The sequence below is a fragment of the Carassius carassius genome, chromosome 3 (assembly GCF_963082965.1).
Source record: "Carassius carassius chromosome 3, fCarCar2.1, whole genome shotgun sequence".
Lineage (NCBI taxonomy): Eukaryota > Metazoa > Chordata > Actinopteri > Cypriniformes > Cyprinidae > Carassius > Carassius carassius.
This window is the reverse complement of record NC_081757.1, coordinates 978,777-992,700: the sequence shown is the minus strand read 5'-3', so window position 1 is coordinate 992,700 and position 13,924 is coordinate 978,777. Positions and strand designations below refer to the sequence as shown.

General features: G+C 40.0%; 2 protein-coding genes and 1 non-coding gene across 3 annotated transcripts; 2 read left to right on the top strand and 1 right to left on the bottom strand.

Moving 5' to 3' along the window:
* Nucleotides 1–143: 143 nt before the first annotated feature.
* On the bottom strand, nt 144–215 carry trnae-cuc (transfer RNA glutamic acid (anticodon CUC)). The gene has a single exon. It is a non-coding gene; the product is annotated as a tRNA-Glu (tRNA).
* A 644-nt stretch (nt 216–859) lies between these two features.
* myadma (myeloid associated differentiation marker a) lies at nt 860–4,877 on the top strand. Its single transcript, XM_059524120.1, has 2 exons — nt 860–988; nt 3,433–4,877. The coding sequence occupies exon 2, from the start codon at nt 3,479–3,481 to the stop codon at nt 4,361–4,363; it is 885 nt and encodes a 294-aa protein (XP_059380103.1). The 5' UTR covers nt 860–988; nt 3,433–3,478; the 3' UTR covers nt 4,364–4,877.
* Nucleotides 4,878–7,495: 2,618 nt separating this feature from the next.
* On the top strand, nt 7,496–9,667 carry LOC132113542 (GTPase IMAP family member 7-like). Its single transcript, XM_059521355.1, has 2 exons — nt 7,496–7,544; nt 8,390–9,667. The coding sequence occupies exons 1-2, from the start codon at nt 7,538–7,540 to the stop codon at nt 9,583–9,585; spliced, it is 1,203 nt and encodes a 400-aa protein (XP_059377338.1). The 5' UTR covers nt 7,496–7,537; the 3' UTR covers nt 9,586–9,667.
* Nucleotides 9,668–13,924: the final 4,257 nt, after the last annotated feature.

Sequence of the window (13,924 nt, the reverse complement as noted above, 5' to 3'; positions counted from 1 at the left end):
GTTGTGTGCTTGTAATTATCGCAATTTTAAAAATGACAACAAAACAATGATTCTACGTCACTCTAATGTAAACATTCAGTAACCCTTGATTCAGTAGATATAAATACATTAATTGTTGTAGTATTTACGGTAAAAAGCATTTGTTCCCTGACCGGGAATCGAACCCGGGCCGCGGCGGTGAGAGCGCCGAATCCTAACCACTAGACCACCAGGGAACGGTTATTTCTCGTGCCTCGTGAGTGATTATATAGATAGAGTGTCGTAAAACCGTGATTAAATTTATAACATCTATACAGTCTCTGGTTTATCACATGATTTGTCAGACTAGAGGCGATATCAAGATTAAAAAAAACCCCAGTAAAATCACAGACTAACGACTACGAAAATAATTAATCCCGTGCTTACCCTTTTTGGGTTAGCTACTCTTAATACCATTGTCCAATTAAAATGTTTTAATCATTATCATATTATTGATTTTTTTTTTGTTTGTTGTTTTTTTGTTTTTCCATACCCTTAATATGTTTAATTTAAATTATAAGCAGAGGTCAAACACAGTCACGCCTGGGTTTCGATCCTATTCATCACACACAGAGAACAGAAAATGCTACAGTTACAGTTAGCGGGTTCCACTAAATAAACAATGTTGCTTATTTTGAAATGTTCATATAGAAATTGTATATACAAAATAACATATGGTAAGAATAGCATTTATCTTTTTAATTTTTAAATTGCTCTTATTAAAATGGTTGAGACAATGTGGCATAATGGAATGCTAAATTCCAACATCTAATTTTAGACTCTATGGAGAGGTCAAATGGTAAGAGAAGGCAGTAATGTTACCTAATTTGGTAGGAAATGGGCGTGGAGGACTGAGTCCTGCTAAGGAAGAGCACATCTGGGCAGCGTTACAGGAGAGAGGAGAGGGTCTCGCTTCTCCTTTGTGATCAAAACTGGAATAAAGCGAAGAAGTCTGTACTGTACAAGGTATGTCTGTATCGTTGGTTTTCTAATTGTCTTTTGGGTTAGTTTGTGTTTGCACTGGCATTATTTTTTGGTAGGTATGACGCTTCAGCCTGAGGAATGCGCCTCATTTACATAAATACGCTTTTGAGAAAATACTCAAGTAACGTTAGCCTAGTTTATACATGCATTTAGTATACAGTGCGTACTTTGGGAACATTTTTAAGCGCATCCAAAAGTTCTAGAATTCTGTTAAATGTGTTCAGTTCAGTGTTTAGAATGTTTGCTTTTCAGTGTTTAGAATGTTTGGTTTTCGAGCCCCACGTTCACTATTACGTTCATCTCAACCTCATCCGACCCATAAAACACAACAGCCACACCCGCCACCACATCCGTTAGCTGATAGAAAGATGGAGGAAGTTCTTGCTGAGGTAACAGTTTAGATCTCTATGTAGGCTATGAAAAAATAATAATAAAGGCTATGAAAACAACAGAGAGGTAATATATACTTTAAGTCTGCCACAACGACTTAACAAACTCTTGTAGAGATGTTCTCGTTGCTTGCTGGCTCCGTTTGTGTGAACAATAAGTGGTGATGTGGAGGAAGTGACCCGTAGCTGAGTCACTTCTGCTGATATGGGGTTGTTAGATATGTGCTGTTACCTCATAGGTTTAAATGGTAGTCAGAAACTAGCTTAAATTGGGACATAATATGTAAATTTCAAACTCTACGTCTGAGTTCTTAAAGAAACAGTACACCCAAAAATGAAAAATCTGTCACGTCATTCCAAACCCAAACCCATCTTTACTCTAATTTAAAAAGGAGATCTTAGGCAGAATGACCTGTCCTTACATTTAAATAGCTTTTTGCTGTATTGTGAATCAGATTTGAGAGTTATGGTGGAGTGGAAAGCTACACAATTAACTCGCACAATACCACAGTATTTTATAGTAAATTCTATAGTGTTTTTAACCATATTATAATAAAGTGTATTGCACTGTATATTTAATATTATTTACAAAACGTTTGAATGCTACATCATACTGTAAAAAAATGCTAATTACTGTAGTATTTTTTTATGTACAATGAAATGTTGGTGCTTTAAGAGCAGGCTGGACTTTATAGCAGTGGTGTGGACCGTGCTGTTCTCAATGAATCAAAATGATTATTAAAAATCTATAGTTAAAGTTGTCATCTTAAGTGTGAATAACACATAATTCCTAACGTGTTCCAGAGAAGAAAGTTGGATGAGTTAGAAACAGTTTGAGTTTAAGTAAATATCGATACAAGTTTTCATTAATGTATAAACTGCTGCTTAAAAAGCAATCATTATGAACATTAAATCAGAGAAAAAGTCTGTTAGACACATTTCTTGTGTTGTTAACCTGAGCTACTTTAAAGGGATAGTTCATCCAAAATGTCATCATTTACTCACCTTCAACTTTGGAAGTCAATGGCCTAGCAACAATTGTTTGGTTACCAACATCTTTTGAAGAAAGAGATTCCTATATGCCTGGTACAACACAGGATGAGAAAATGATGCCACATTTTTGTTTTTGGGTGACCTGCTTCTTTAAAACCAGTCTAGGGAGTGAGTGCATATCTCTAACATTTTTTTTTTTTTGGATCAGTACATAATGGTTACCCAACCAAGGCATGAATGCAATGTAACTTAAGTCAATGCAGTACAGGAAACAGGCCACACAGTTCCTCCTAAAAGCGTTCAGTGTCCTAAACGGGCCACGTTCACAAAAACAGGACTAAAGTGCTTCTATTGAGCGTGTAGTCTTTGTAACTCGATCAGTGATTGAAGCGTGTCAGATTTCTCAGCCAATGGCATGCTTTGTTGATTCAGATGGTCGTTATTTTACTTTTCTTTTCATGTTAAGTATGAGACACGTGTTTCTTGTGTTTTTTCCCTGAGCTACATTAAAGGGATAGTTCACCAAAAATGTCATCATTTACTCACCTTTACTCAAGTTGTTTCAAGACAATGTTGGTAACCAAAACGTTGCTAGTAGCCATGACTTCCAAAAAATACCATGGAAGTCCATGGCCTACCAGCAACTATTAACATTCTTCAAAATATCTTCTTCTGAGACACATAGACTTGTTACATGTTTAATGCAACAGGGGTGAGTAAATGATGCCAAAATTCTCTTTAAAACCACTCTGGGAATGAGTGCTTATCTATCATATTTTGGGGATCAGTACTTGATGGTTATGCAACCCATGCATGAATGCAGTACAATGCACACTTTAGTAAAGCCAGTGCAGGAAACAGACCGCACTAAAGGTGTCAAACCTCATTAACAGGCATTCACACATCCAGGGCTGAAGTGCATCTCTTGAGCTTGTTGTCTTTGTAACATGATCATTGATTGGAGCACATTAAATCTCTCGCAAATGGCATGGTTTGTTGATACAGAAGGTCCAACTGCCTCTCTTTTTGTCCTTTGCAGAATCACCAGAAGGACACACATTGCACTCCTTTGACGTCCAGAAACTTCACCAATCATGCCTCTGGTGGTTTGGAAGACTTCCCGTCCCATGTGGGCGCGTTTGGCCGCTCTAGTGTTCACTTGTGTGGCGTTTAGCGTGGCGGCCCACGGAGGGGCAATCAACAACGGCATGTACGACTGGTGCATCTTCTGCTGGGCTTTCAGCTTCGCCGGGACCCTGCTGGTTTTGCTGGTGGAGGTCATGGGTCTCCAGGCTCGTGCCCCCTTGTCCTGGAAAAACTTCCCTATAACGTTTGCCTGCTACGCTACGCTTCTTTGCCTGTCTGCGTCAATCATCTTCCCGCTCTACTTCGTGAAGGGCGATGTGAGACGCGATGAGGCGCGAGACCTCCGAATCGTCTCCACGGTCTTCTCCTGCCTGGCCACCGTGGCATATTTCATCGAAGTGAGTTTGACGCGAGCGCAACCGGGCGAAGTCGCCGGGTACATGGCCACGGTTCCAGGCCTGCTTAAGGTTTGTGAGACCTTCGTGGCCTGCATCATATTCGTGTTCATCAGCAACCCCGTCTCTTATGATGGTCACTCGGCTCTGAAGTGGTGCATGGCTGTCTACTGCATCTGCTTCGTGATTTCGGCGGCCATCGTGATCATGTGCGTCGGTGAATGCACCGGGTTCCTTCCGTTCCCATTCGCACGCTTCCTTTCCGCCTATGCTCTGCTTTCGGTCATCATGTACCTCACTGCCACCATCATTTGGCCGATCTTCAAGTTTGACAGCCGTCATTCAGGGAACTCAAGGCGACCAAACCATTGCGGAAACAGTTACGATTTGTGTTGGTGGGATAAACTGGTGGCTGTGGCTGTTCTCACCGCTCTCAACTTCCTGATCTACCTGGCGGATCTGGTGTATTCTGCCCGATTGGTGTTTGTCACGGTGTGAGAGACCAAACGGTCATCTTTTCCCTGACACTGAGGATATCTTTGATTTTTAGCAGACTCTGCTTCAATGATTTTGAGCTTTTTTCCAAGTTTCTGGAGGAGGAGGAGCAAAATGTTCAGTGAATAATGGTGCGTTCAAGTTAGAAAGATTGCATTTATGAGTTTAACACACATGAAAGGCAACCAACAAGTAGTAATTATGAGTGGGAAACAGTATTATTTTGGTCTCGTTGATGTATAGCTAAACATTACATTAGAAATATTGCCTTGGCAGCTAGCTAAGTTTAGTCTAAGATTTGGTTAACACTATTCTTTAAGCAGGATGTTTTGAAGCCTTGAGTTTCCGACATGGGGAATGCAACAGATACAGTTTTCATGATAAATTTGTTGAAAAAAAAATCATTTATTTTTATTTGTACACTAAAACTAGTAAAGTTGCATGGACAAAATACAATAGTATTGTTCATTTATGATACAATATGTATCAATTTAGTTTACAATTGGGAATTGAGAAGCGGAAAAAAAAATGCACATTCTTTGTTCAACGTTTTATAGAAGTAGAGTTGTTTTTCATAGAAAAGGTACATCACCATCTTGCCAAGTGATTTGAATGCACCTGACACCATAATTACTATTCCCAGCTCATAAATACGAACTCCCCAGGAGGACTTGAATGCACCATTAATTGTATTATTATTGTGGTTAGTGCATTTTCTGATTCTGCCGCTGCTGCCTTATGATGGTGTATCGCATTCACATCGCTGTGTTGAACTACTGTACATCTTTATCCTGTTCTATGTGACTTGAAGTGTATGTTTTTCACATGTAAGTGTTATGGAAGGTGGACAGGGCCAAAAGTATTTAAACAGAACGTGTGAAATTTTTCTTTGGAATTTGAACGCGTTTGTCCGCATTTGTTAAGTTTGTTAATTTTGAATGTATTTCTTTTGCATGTGTAGACCCACACATTCTGGCCGTGTTATAATATCTGATGTTTGCACATGTGGATACGTGCATACCAGTGTACCATTACAACATCCTTCATAAAAAACTTGATGTCTGATGTTTGTATATCGTAGAGTGATATATATGCAAATATAGTCTCAAATACAGCAATTTCTTTGGATGTTTTGCAAGTTGTAGCATTAATGCGAACAAACAGTGCATGATGGCACAATGAAATTTCATGTGCTCCTCTTAAAGACTTTTGACCCTCTTTTGACTTCCATAAAGTGTAATCCTTGTCACGTTTCATGGCAGTACCATTTCAGCCAGGTTTGTGTTCATGTGTTATAATGAATTTGAACAATTCCAGAGCAAAGCATTTTTATATTATTTTTTATAATATTGTCAAATGTATCAAGAACAAATAAAGTTTCACTGTGAAATGTAAACAAGTTTTTATTCTAATTTACACTGTTTATTGGTTTTCATTGGTATATTTGTGAAAGTATATGTTTCAAGAAGCGTTTAGGAAACCACGAGTCTTTGGGTTCCGGGGGAAGTATGGTTGAAAAGCTGGAACTTAGAGGAATTGATGGAAGGACAGCACCAGGAGTGGAGCCTGCGGCTTAATTTGACTCAACACGGGAAACCTCACCCGCCCCGGACACGGAAAGGATTGATAGATTGATAGCTCTTTCTCGATTCTGTGGGTGGTGGTGCATGGCTGTTCTTAGTTGGTGGTAAGGCATTAATTATCAAAAAAAAAAAAAAAACTATTCCGTCTCCTACTTCTATATTGTCTTGCAGATCTTCTAGTAAAGTACATGAATATGACATGACTGTCCACAAGCTTCCATGATGAAATGTCACTAAAGGGTTTAATTGATAGAGTATTCATAAAAAAAAGAAATGTAATTCATGTTTAATATAAAGAGATCATCAACTTGTATTCATTGACTTCTATAGAGGTGTTCATTCAGACCTTAAATTTTCAAGCAAAGTCATGTCATCTTTAATGTGTTTTAGAAAATATATGCTTATTACGGAGCCCCGCACATGCCATGCAAGAAAAAATAAATAAATTGTGGGAACGAATTAGTAAATCGTGCACAAGATTAGCCTAATATTTTTTTCCTGCATGTCATGTGCGGGGTCCGTAGCTTTTCAACACTTTTAAGCGTAACAGAAAATGCCTCAGGTGTGATTTCTTTTTATTGAACACTTCACTGACACTTTTATCAAATCTTTACATATGAAGAAATAACTCTAACTAACCAGACTTGTTTATCTGAATGTATGATGTCTTTACATCAGATATCCTTATGTATCAACATATTGTGCATTTACATTTTCAGAATAGTTTGATGATTTCACTTCAAGTCGAAGCTTTGGTTGTGAAAAAGATGACAAATATATTCTTTTGAAGGTTATGACGGTTCCCTCTTTTGAAAGCTAGGTTTGTAGCTGTGTATTTTTCAATTTTATTGCATATTTTCTTGTGATCATCTGTAAGGAAGCTAGGCTAAATACAGAGATGTCAGTTGGGTGTGTTATTCATAAAGAGCAGCAGTATTTGCTCCACCCCGAAGCCTTGTTCGTTTAAAGGATCTCCAGAGAAACCAATGATGAATGTGTGACGTAAGAAACATCAAGATGGTTCATGGTAATTATCTTTCTAAACATGATAACATGAGATTCGGAAGGATTTTTTGAAGTAGCCTAACAATAGCAAATGTAGCCGTACTGAGCATGACAATATAACTCTTTTAGGGACTTCAGTCGTTGATCTTCAGTGCTAGAACACAGTAAAGGTAATGTGGATTATTTACACTTCAGCCTTTTCTATTGTGCTAATAATAGAGTTTGACTTTGTTTACTATCTGTTTATCTCTCAGGAAGACTTTCCTGTCTCTGATTCTGAAGGAATGTGCTGTTTAGAGAGATTGTGACGTAAAGTAGGAGGTGTGTGAAAGCGTACTGGTCACTCTGGTAATTCCTGTAGCTCATGTAGTGTCTATGACTCATTTAAGGGTGTTTCAAGCAGTAAAACTCTTCAAGTTGTTCACTGATACATAGCTATGGACTTTATATTACAGTGGCTTTTCATTAAATGATCAGATGATCAGAACCAGGAACCATGACTGGATGTGATTTGAGATAAAAGCAGCATCAATGCAACAATTTATAATACAATAATTTTGATTCATTACTGCACTTCAGTAGATGGAATATGGGAGGTAAGAGATAGCATTAATGAAATACCTTTCCTTATGATTATAAAATATGAGATGATATTTGACTCTGAACGATTCCTAGTGTTGCCATATTTAAGATGAAAAGCTGCTAGAGTTTTTGAACTTTAGAAGTTCAGATGATAATCATCTTAAAGGGGCAGTTCACCCCAAAATGAAAATGGTTATCATTTATTAAACCTCATTTTTGACTGAATTGTGATTGTTTTAAAAATACATGACTTTAATTTTTGCTGTTGAACATCAAGGTCTCAAATTGTTTTTAAATAGAATGAAAATCAGTGAAATCTTTGTTATTCAGAATAAAATAGCTTCAATCTGATGCCTTATACCCAAAGAGTGCAGTTATGCATAAGACTTCAGTCAGTAGACCTCACAGTTTATTATGACAATTATGGCCTTCTGTCATACGTCATATTTCAAACTTTTTATCATTGTCATCATTACTCATTTTATCATAATTTTAACATCTCACGAGTGACTTTTTATAATAGCCAACTTCAATTTCAATGTTTTATCTATAATTTTGACCTACTATGTCAAGTATGACTTTTTCATAATTTTGATATCACATAATGTAAATAATCATGACTTAGTATGTCAGTATTTCTATGGTATATTTATGACTTTTATGTCAAAATTATGGCATATGTCATAAGTTAATCTTTTTATCTCATAATCAAAAGCATGCTTTTTCTCAAGTGGCAGAAATTTACTTCCATATTATGGCTTTGTTTTCAAGAATTAATATAGATCCGTAGACCTTATTAAATAGGTAAGATCCTTTATTAACAACACATTTTTTTTTTCTTTTTAAAAAAAAAAAACAGCTTCTGACTCTCTGCCTGAGAAAAGGATTGTGCTTCTTGGGAAAACCGGAGATGGTAAGAGCAGCGCCGGGAATACGATTCTCAAACAACAAGTCTTCAAGAGCGAAGCTTCTCCTGAATCAGTGACGACTGAATGTGTCAGCGGAGACCGCAAGGTCCACGGCAAAAAGATCACCGTTATTGACACACCAGGACTCTTCGACACCGGTCTGGATGAGGAGGCCATCAAATCTGAGATCATTCGGTCTGTGATCGAAAGCTCTCCGGGTCCAGACATGTTCACCATCGTCCTGAAGGTGGGGAGATACACCGGACAAGAGATGGAGGTCGTGGATAAAATCGTGGAGTATTGTGGAGAAGACACCTTCAATCATTCAGTGGTTTTATTCACTTACGGAGAACAGTTGGAAGGTCAAACCATTGAGGAGTTTGTCAAGATGAGTCCGAAGCTACAGGAGCTGGTTGATAAATGTGGAGGCCGCTGTCACGTCATCGACAGCAAATACTGGAAAAAACGCCAAATGGGATACAGGAGCAACAGAGTCCAGGTGAAGAACCTGCTGGAGACCATCGAGCAGAAGCTGAAGGACAATCAGAACGCCTGCTACACCAATGAGCTGCTTCAGATAGTGGAGGAGGAGATTCAAGAGGAGTTGAAGAACATAAATGAAGACAATATGTCACCAGAAGAGAAGCGAGAAGAAGCGAAAAGGCTTGTGCACAAAAAACTTCTGGTAAAGTTGGCAGGAGTGACCACGGGAACACTAACCGGTGCGTTTCTGGGCATCGGGGTCGCTGTGGCCTCCGTCGTCACTTTACTGAAAGCTGCTAATGTTGCCGGAGTAATAAAAGCCGGAACCGTAGCCGGGGCCGCAGGAGCCACGGGGATAGCGGCTGGAGCAGTGGCAGTGAAGGCGGGGATCATCGCCGCGGGGGCCGGGGTCGGAGTGGCTGGTTCTGGTATTGCTATAGCTGTGGGTCTCGCTGTTGGAGTCGCGGCTCTCGCCGGAGCGATCGGGGGAGGAGTCACCGGATGCAAAGCCGCAGAAGAAACGGATTCGGTGTGTGACGCAATAAAGAATGCTGCGAAACTCAACTACGATAATGCCAAAGGTGCGGTGAAAAAGGCAAAAAAACATCAACACAAACTTTTAAAAAAGGAGACGAATGAATGTACTGATCAGGGAACAGACTAGTTTTTTTTTTCTTTTTTTTGTGATATATGTGTGATTAGCCTGTTTAACTCAAAGATGACATGAGTGTTTTCTAAATTATGCATGGGGGGTTATCTTAAGTTAACTCAACAACCAACAATTTAAAGGATTAGTTCACTTTCAAATAAAAATTTATTGAAAATTTCTCAACCCCATGTCATGCAAGATCAGAATCAGAATGAATCAGAATCAGAATGAGCTTTATTGCCAGGTATGTTCACACATACGAGGAATTTGTTTTCGTGACAGAGCTCCGCAGTGCAACATAACTGCGACAGAACAAAAAACACAATAAGGAATAAAAAATACAAAAAAATACAAATAGGTGGGTAAGGATTGACAATATACAAATTGACAATGTATGGCAGGTATATTAAAAAGAGCATTTATGTATGTACATGTATATTATGTGGAAAAATTGTAACTGTACGCTAAGTATGTGTGTTTGGATAAATAAGTGTATGTGTATATAAATATAAGTAGTATAGTGTGTTCCATGTATGTACATGTATATTATGTGCAAAAGATTTACGTGTACGCTAAGTATGTGTGTTGGATAAAAAGTGTAGTGTATATTAAATATAAATAGTGTAGTGTGTCCCACAGTTATTATCAGCTGTTCATAAGATGGATTGCCTGAGGGAAGAAACTGTTCCTGTGTCTGGTCGTTCTGGTGCTCAGTGCTCTGTAGCGTCGACCAGATGGCAACAGTTCAAAGAGGGAGTGTGCTGGATGTGAGGGGTCCAGAGTGATTTTAACAGCCCTTTTGCTCACTCTGGATAAGTACAGTTCTTGAATAGATGGGAGGGTTGTACCGATAATTCGCTCAGCAGTCCGGACTACCCTCTGTAGTCTTCTGAGGTCCGATTTAGAAGCTGAGCTGAACCAGACAGTTACTACAGAGGATGGATTCGATGATGGTGGAGTAGAACTGTTTCAGCAGATCCTGTGGCAGGTTAAACTTCCTCAGCTGGCGAAGGAAGTACAACCTCTGCTGGGCCTTTTTCACAATGGAGTCAATGTGAATGTCCCACTTCAGGTCCTGAGAGATAGTGGTGCCCAGGAACCTGAATGACTCCACTGCAGTCACAGTGCTGTTCATGATGGTGAGTGGGGGGAGTGCAGGGGGGTTTCTCCTGAAGTCCACGATCAGATGTTTACGTCGTTCTTTCTTCTATCGAGAAGAAATTAAGGTTTTTGATGAAACATTCCATGATTATTCTCCTAATACAATGTGTTCCAAATTATTATGCAAGTCACTTATCAATAGGATTTGGAAGATGGTGCTGCTGAGTTTGGATGCCGTCCAGGTCGCTCCACTTAGATTGTGTTTTTATTTACTTTTGTACTTTATTTTGCTCTCTCTTTTTACACATATATCATTTGCACTGATCACTTACGACAAAAGAACAATTTTAGACATTGGACACCATTTCACTAACCTGTTTCAGGACACTTTAACCTTCCACTCATCATGGCCATCTAAGATTTTCCAGAACGCTGAGATGAACAATGGCCACCTGAGTAAACACCCGAGGTGACGGATCAAGAAACACAGCGGGAAACGTGCTGGGATTTGCAACAGACTGAGAATAAGAGCTCACAGTCCTCCTCTGCCTAGCATCCTGCTCGCCAATGTCCAGTCTCTGGAGAATAAGATGGATGATCATAGAGCCAGGATAAGTTTCCAATGGGACATAAGAGACAGTAACATTCTTTGTTTGTCTGAAACTTGGCTCCCGCCCTCGGTCCCGCCCTCGGACACTGCTGTAAGACTTCTCTGTTTTATGGATGGACAGAACAGCCGAGGCCGGTAAATCCAAAGGTGGAGAAGCATGTTTCCTGATTAACAAGAATAGTGTGACCCCAGGAATATCTCCACTCTGTCACGCTCCTGCTCGCCTCATCTGGAACATCTATCCATTATTTGCCCCCCATTCTATCTGCCCTGGGAATTTCCTTCGACCATCGTTAGAGCTGTTTACCTCCCACCACAAGCTGACACCGGCTTGGCTTTGTCTAAGCTCCATGATGTGCTGAGCGGCTACATCAACAAACACCCTGACGCTTATCTCATCACGGGGGATTTTAACAAAGCCAACCTTATGCAGGTCTTGCTGAACTTATACCAACATGTATCCTGTTCAACCAGAGGACCGAATACACTGGATCATTGCTACACTCAGTTTAAGTATGCCTACAAAGCATGCTCACTACCAGCTTAAGGACATTCTCAAATTAGAAACCATGGGTGGACAGAGCAATCAGTGCAGAAGTAAACAAATGCACTGCTGCGTACAAGGCTGGTCTCTCGTCGGGGAACATGAGTGAGCACAAAACATTGTTCTATGCTCTCTGACACACAGTAAGAGCCACCACATACCGATACAAGAAGCGCATAGAGTCACATTTCCAGCTCAATGACTCCCAACGCATGTGGCAGGACTGGGGACCATCTGTGCTTTTGGAAAAAAATCCTCTGCAGAGGTGAGAGCAGATCCATCTTTGGCTGATGAGCAAAATACTTTCTACGGCTGCTTTGAATGAAACCGTGGCAAAGCAAGTCTGCCTATCAGCACGTCAGGAAACAGCAGTCAGAGCAGGGATAATCATGTGATCACCGTGTCTGAGGATGAGGTTTGGAGAGCTCTAAAGCAAGTGAAAGTCAGGAAAGGAGCAGTTCCTGAAGGGATTTCTGGCCGTGTTCTGAGGTCCTGCGCTGATCAGTTCGCTGGTTTGTTTACATCCCTTGCTACCTCAGTGGTTCCCCCCTTCTTCAAAAAAACCTGTCATCATCCCTGTTCCTAAGAACAATAAACCCTCTTGTTTGAATGACTATCATCCAGTTGCCTTCACTTCAATAGTCATGAAGGTCTTCGAGAGACTGGTTAAAAACTACATTTGCTCCTCCATCCCTGATACTCTGGACCCTCTTCAGTTTTATCGCCCCAACAGATCTACTGAAGATGCCATCTCTCACATCCTGTACTCTTCCCTCAAGCACATTGACAACAGCAATGGGAACTATGTGAGGCTACTATTCATCGACTATAGCTCAGCTTTCAATGCTATAGTCCCTATCAAGATAGCTTCTGAACTCATGGACCTCAGACTGAATTCTTCACTATGAAACTGGATTCAAGACTTCTTCACCGGCAGACATCAAGTGGTGAAAGTAGGCCATTTCACCTCTAACTCCATCACCCTGAACATAGGAATGACTGTGTGTCTTCACACAGCTCCACATCTATTATCAAATTTGCTGGTGATACTGTGGTTCTGGGCCTCATTTCCAACAACAGTGAAGCTGCATACTTGGATGAGGTAGAGAAACTCACATAATGGTGCAAGGACAATTGTCTCTCTATGAATGTTAGTAAAACTAAAGAGCTGATTGTGGACTTCAGGAAGAGACGGCAGCAGCCCTATACTCCTCTTATGATCAGCGGGACCCCTGTGGAGAGGGTGAGCAGCTTCAAGTACCTTGGTGTAAACATCTCCGAGGACCTGACTTGGACAACTCACATTCAAAGACTGTACCATCTGTGACTATTGAGAAAATTCAGCGTCTCGCCAGCAATCCTGAAAACTTTCTATTTAGGGGCCTTAGAAAGTGTATTGACTCAGTGAATCTCAGTGTGGTATGGGAACAGCTCCAGTCAAGACTGCAAAGCCCTACAGATAGTTGTGCGCTTAGCTGAGCGCATCTCAGGGTCTGCTTTACCCTCTCTGCAGACTACATCAATACTGCAAAAGCAGAGCTGTCAAAATCATTAAGGACACAAATCACCCTGGTAACTCTCTTTTCATTTTGCTGCCATATGGTAAGCGCTTCCGTAGCCTGGTGGGAAAACCAAGAGACTTAGAAGGAGCTTCTTCCCCCAGGCCATCAGGCTCCTAAACTCAAACTCAGTCTCTTAACCTCTTCATGACTTCACTTAATGATCAGTAAAATAGTGAATATACTGACATTGACACTTGCACACAGCAATTTCTATATTTTTTTATTTTTATTATTTACTTTTTACCAGTATTGCTGCTATATAAATACCCTGTACAACCTGTTTGCACATTCTCCTCTTGTACATTCCTGCTCATCTAAATATTTATTAAGTGTACAGTATACTGTCCTGCCCATTTTATTTTACAAGCTTCTTATTTTGTTCTTATTTTTTTATTTTACTTTTTCCATATCTTATTTTTTGTATAATTTTCTTGTGTTTATATTCTTTAATAATTGCACTGTCCATGGAGTGGACCTGACTTATATTTCACTGCTGGCCATATGCTCTCCATATAACCATGTATGTGACAAATAAAA

Coding starts and splice junctions, on each gene's coding strand:
- myadma (XM_059524120.1), top strand. CDS start 3,479: ATGCCTCTGGTGGTTTGGAAGACTTCCCGTCCCATGTGGGCGCGTTTG.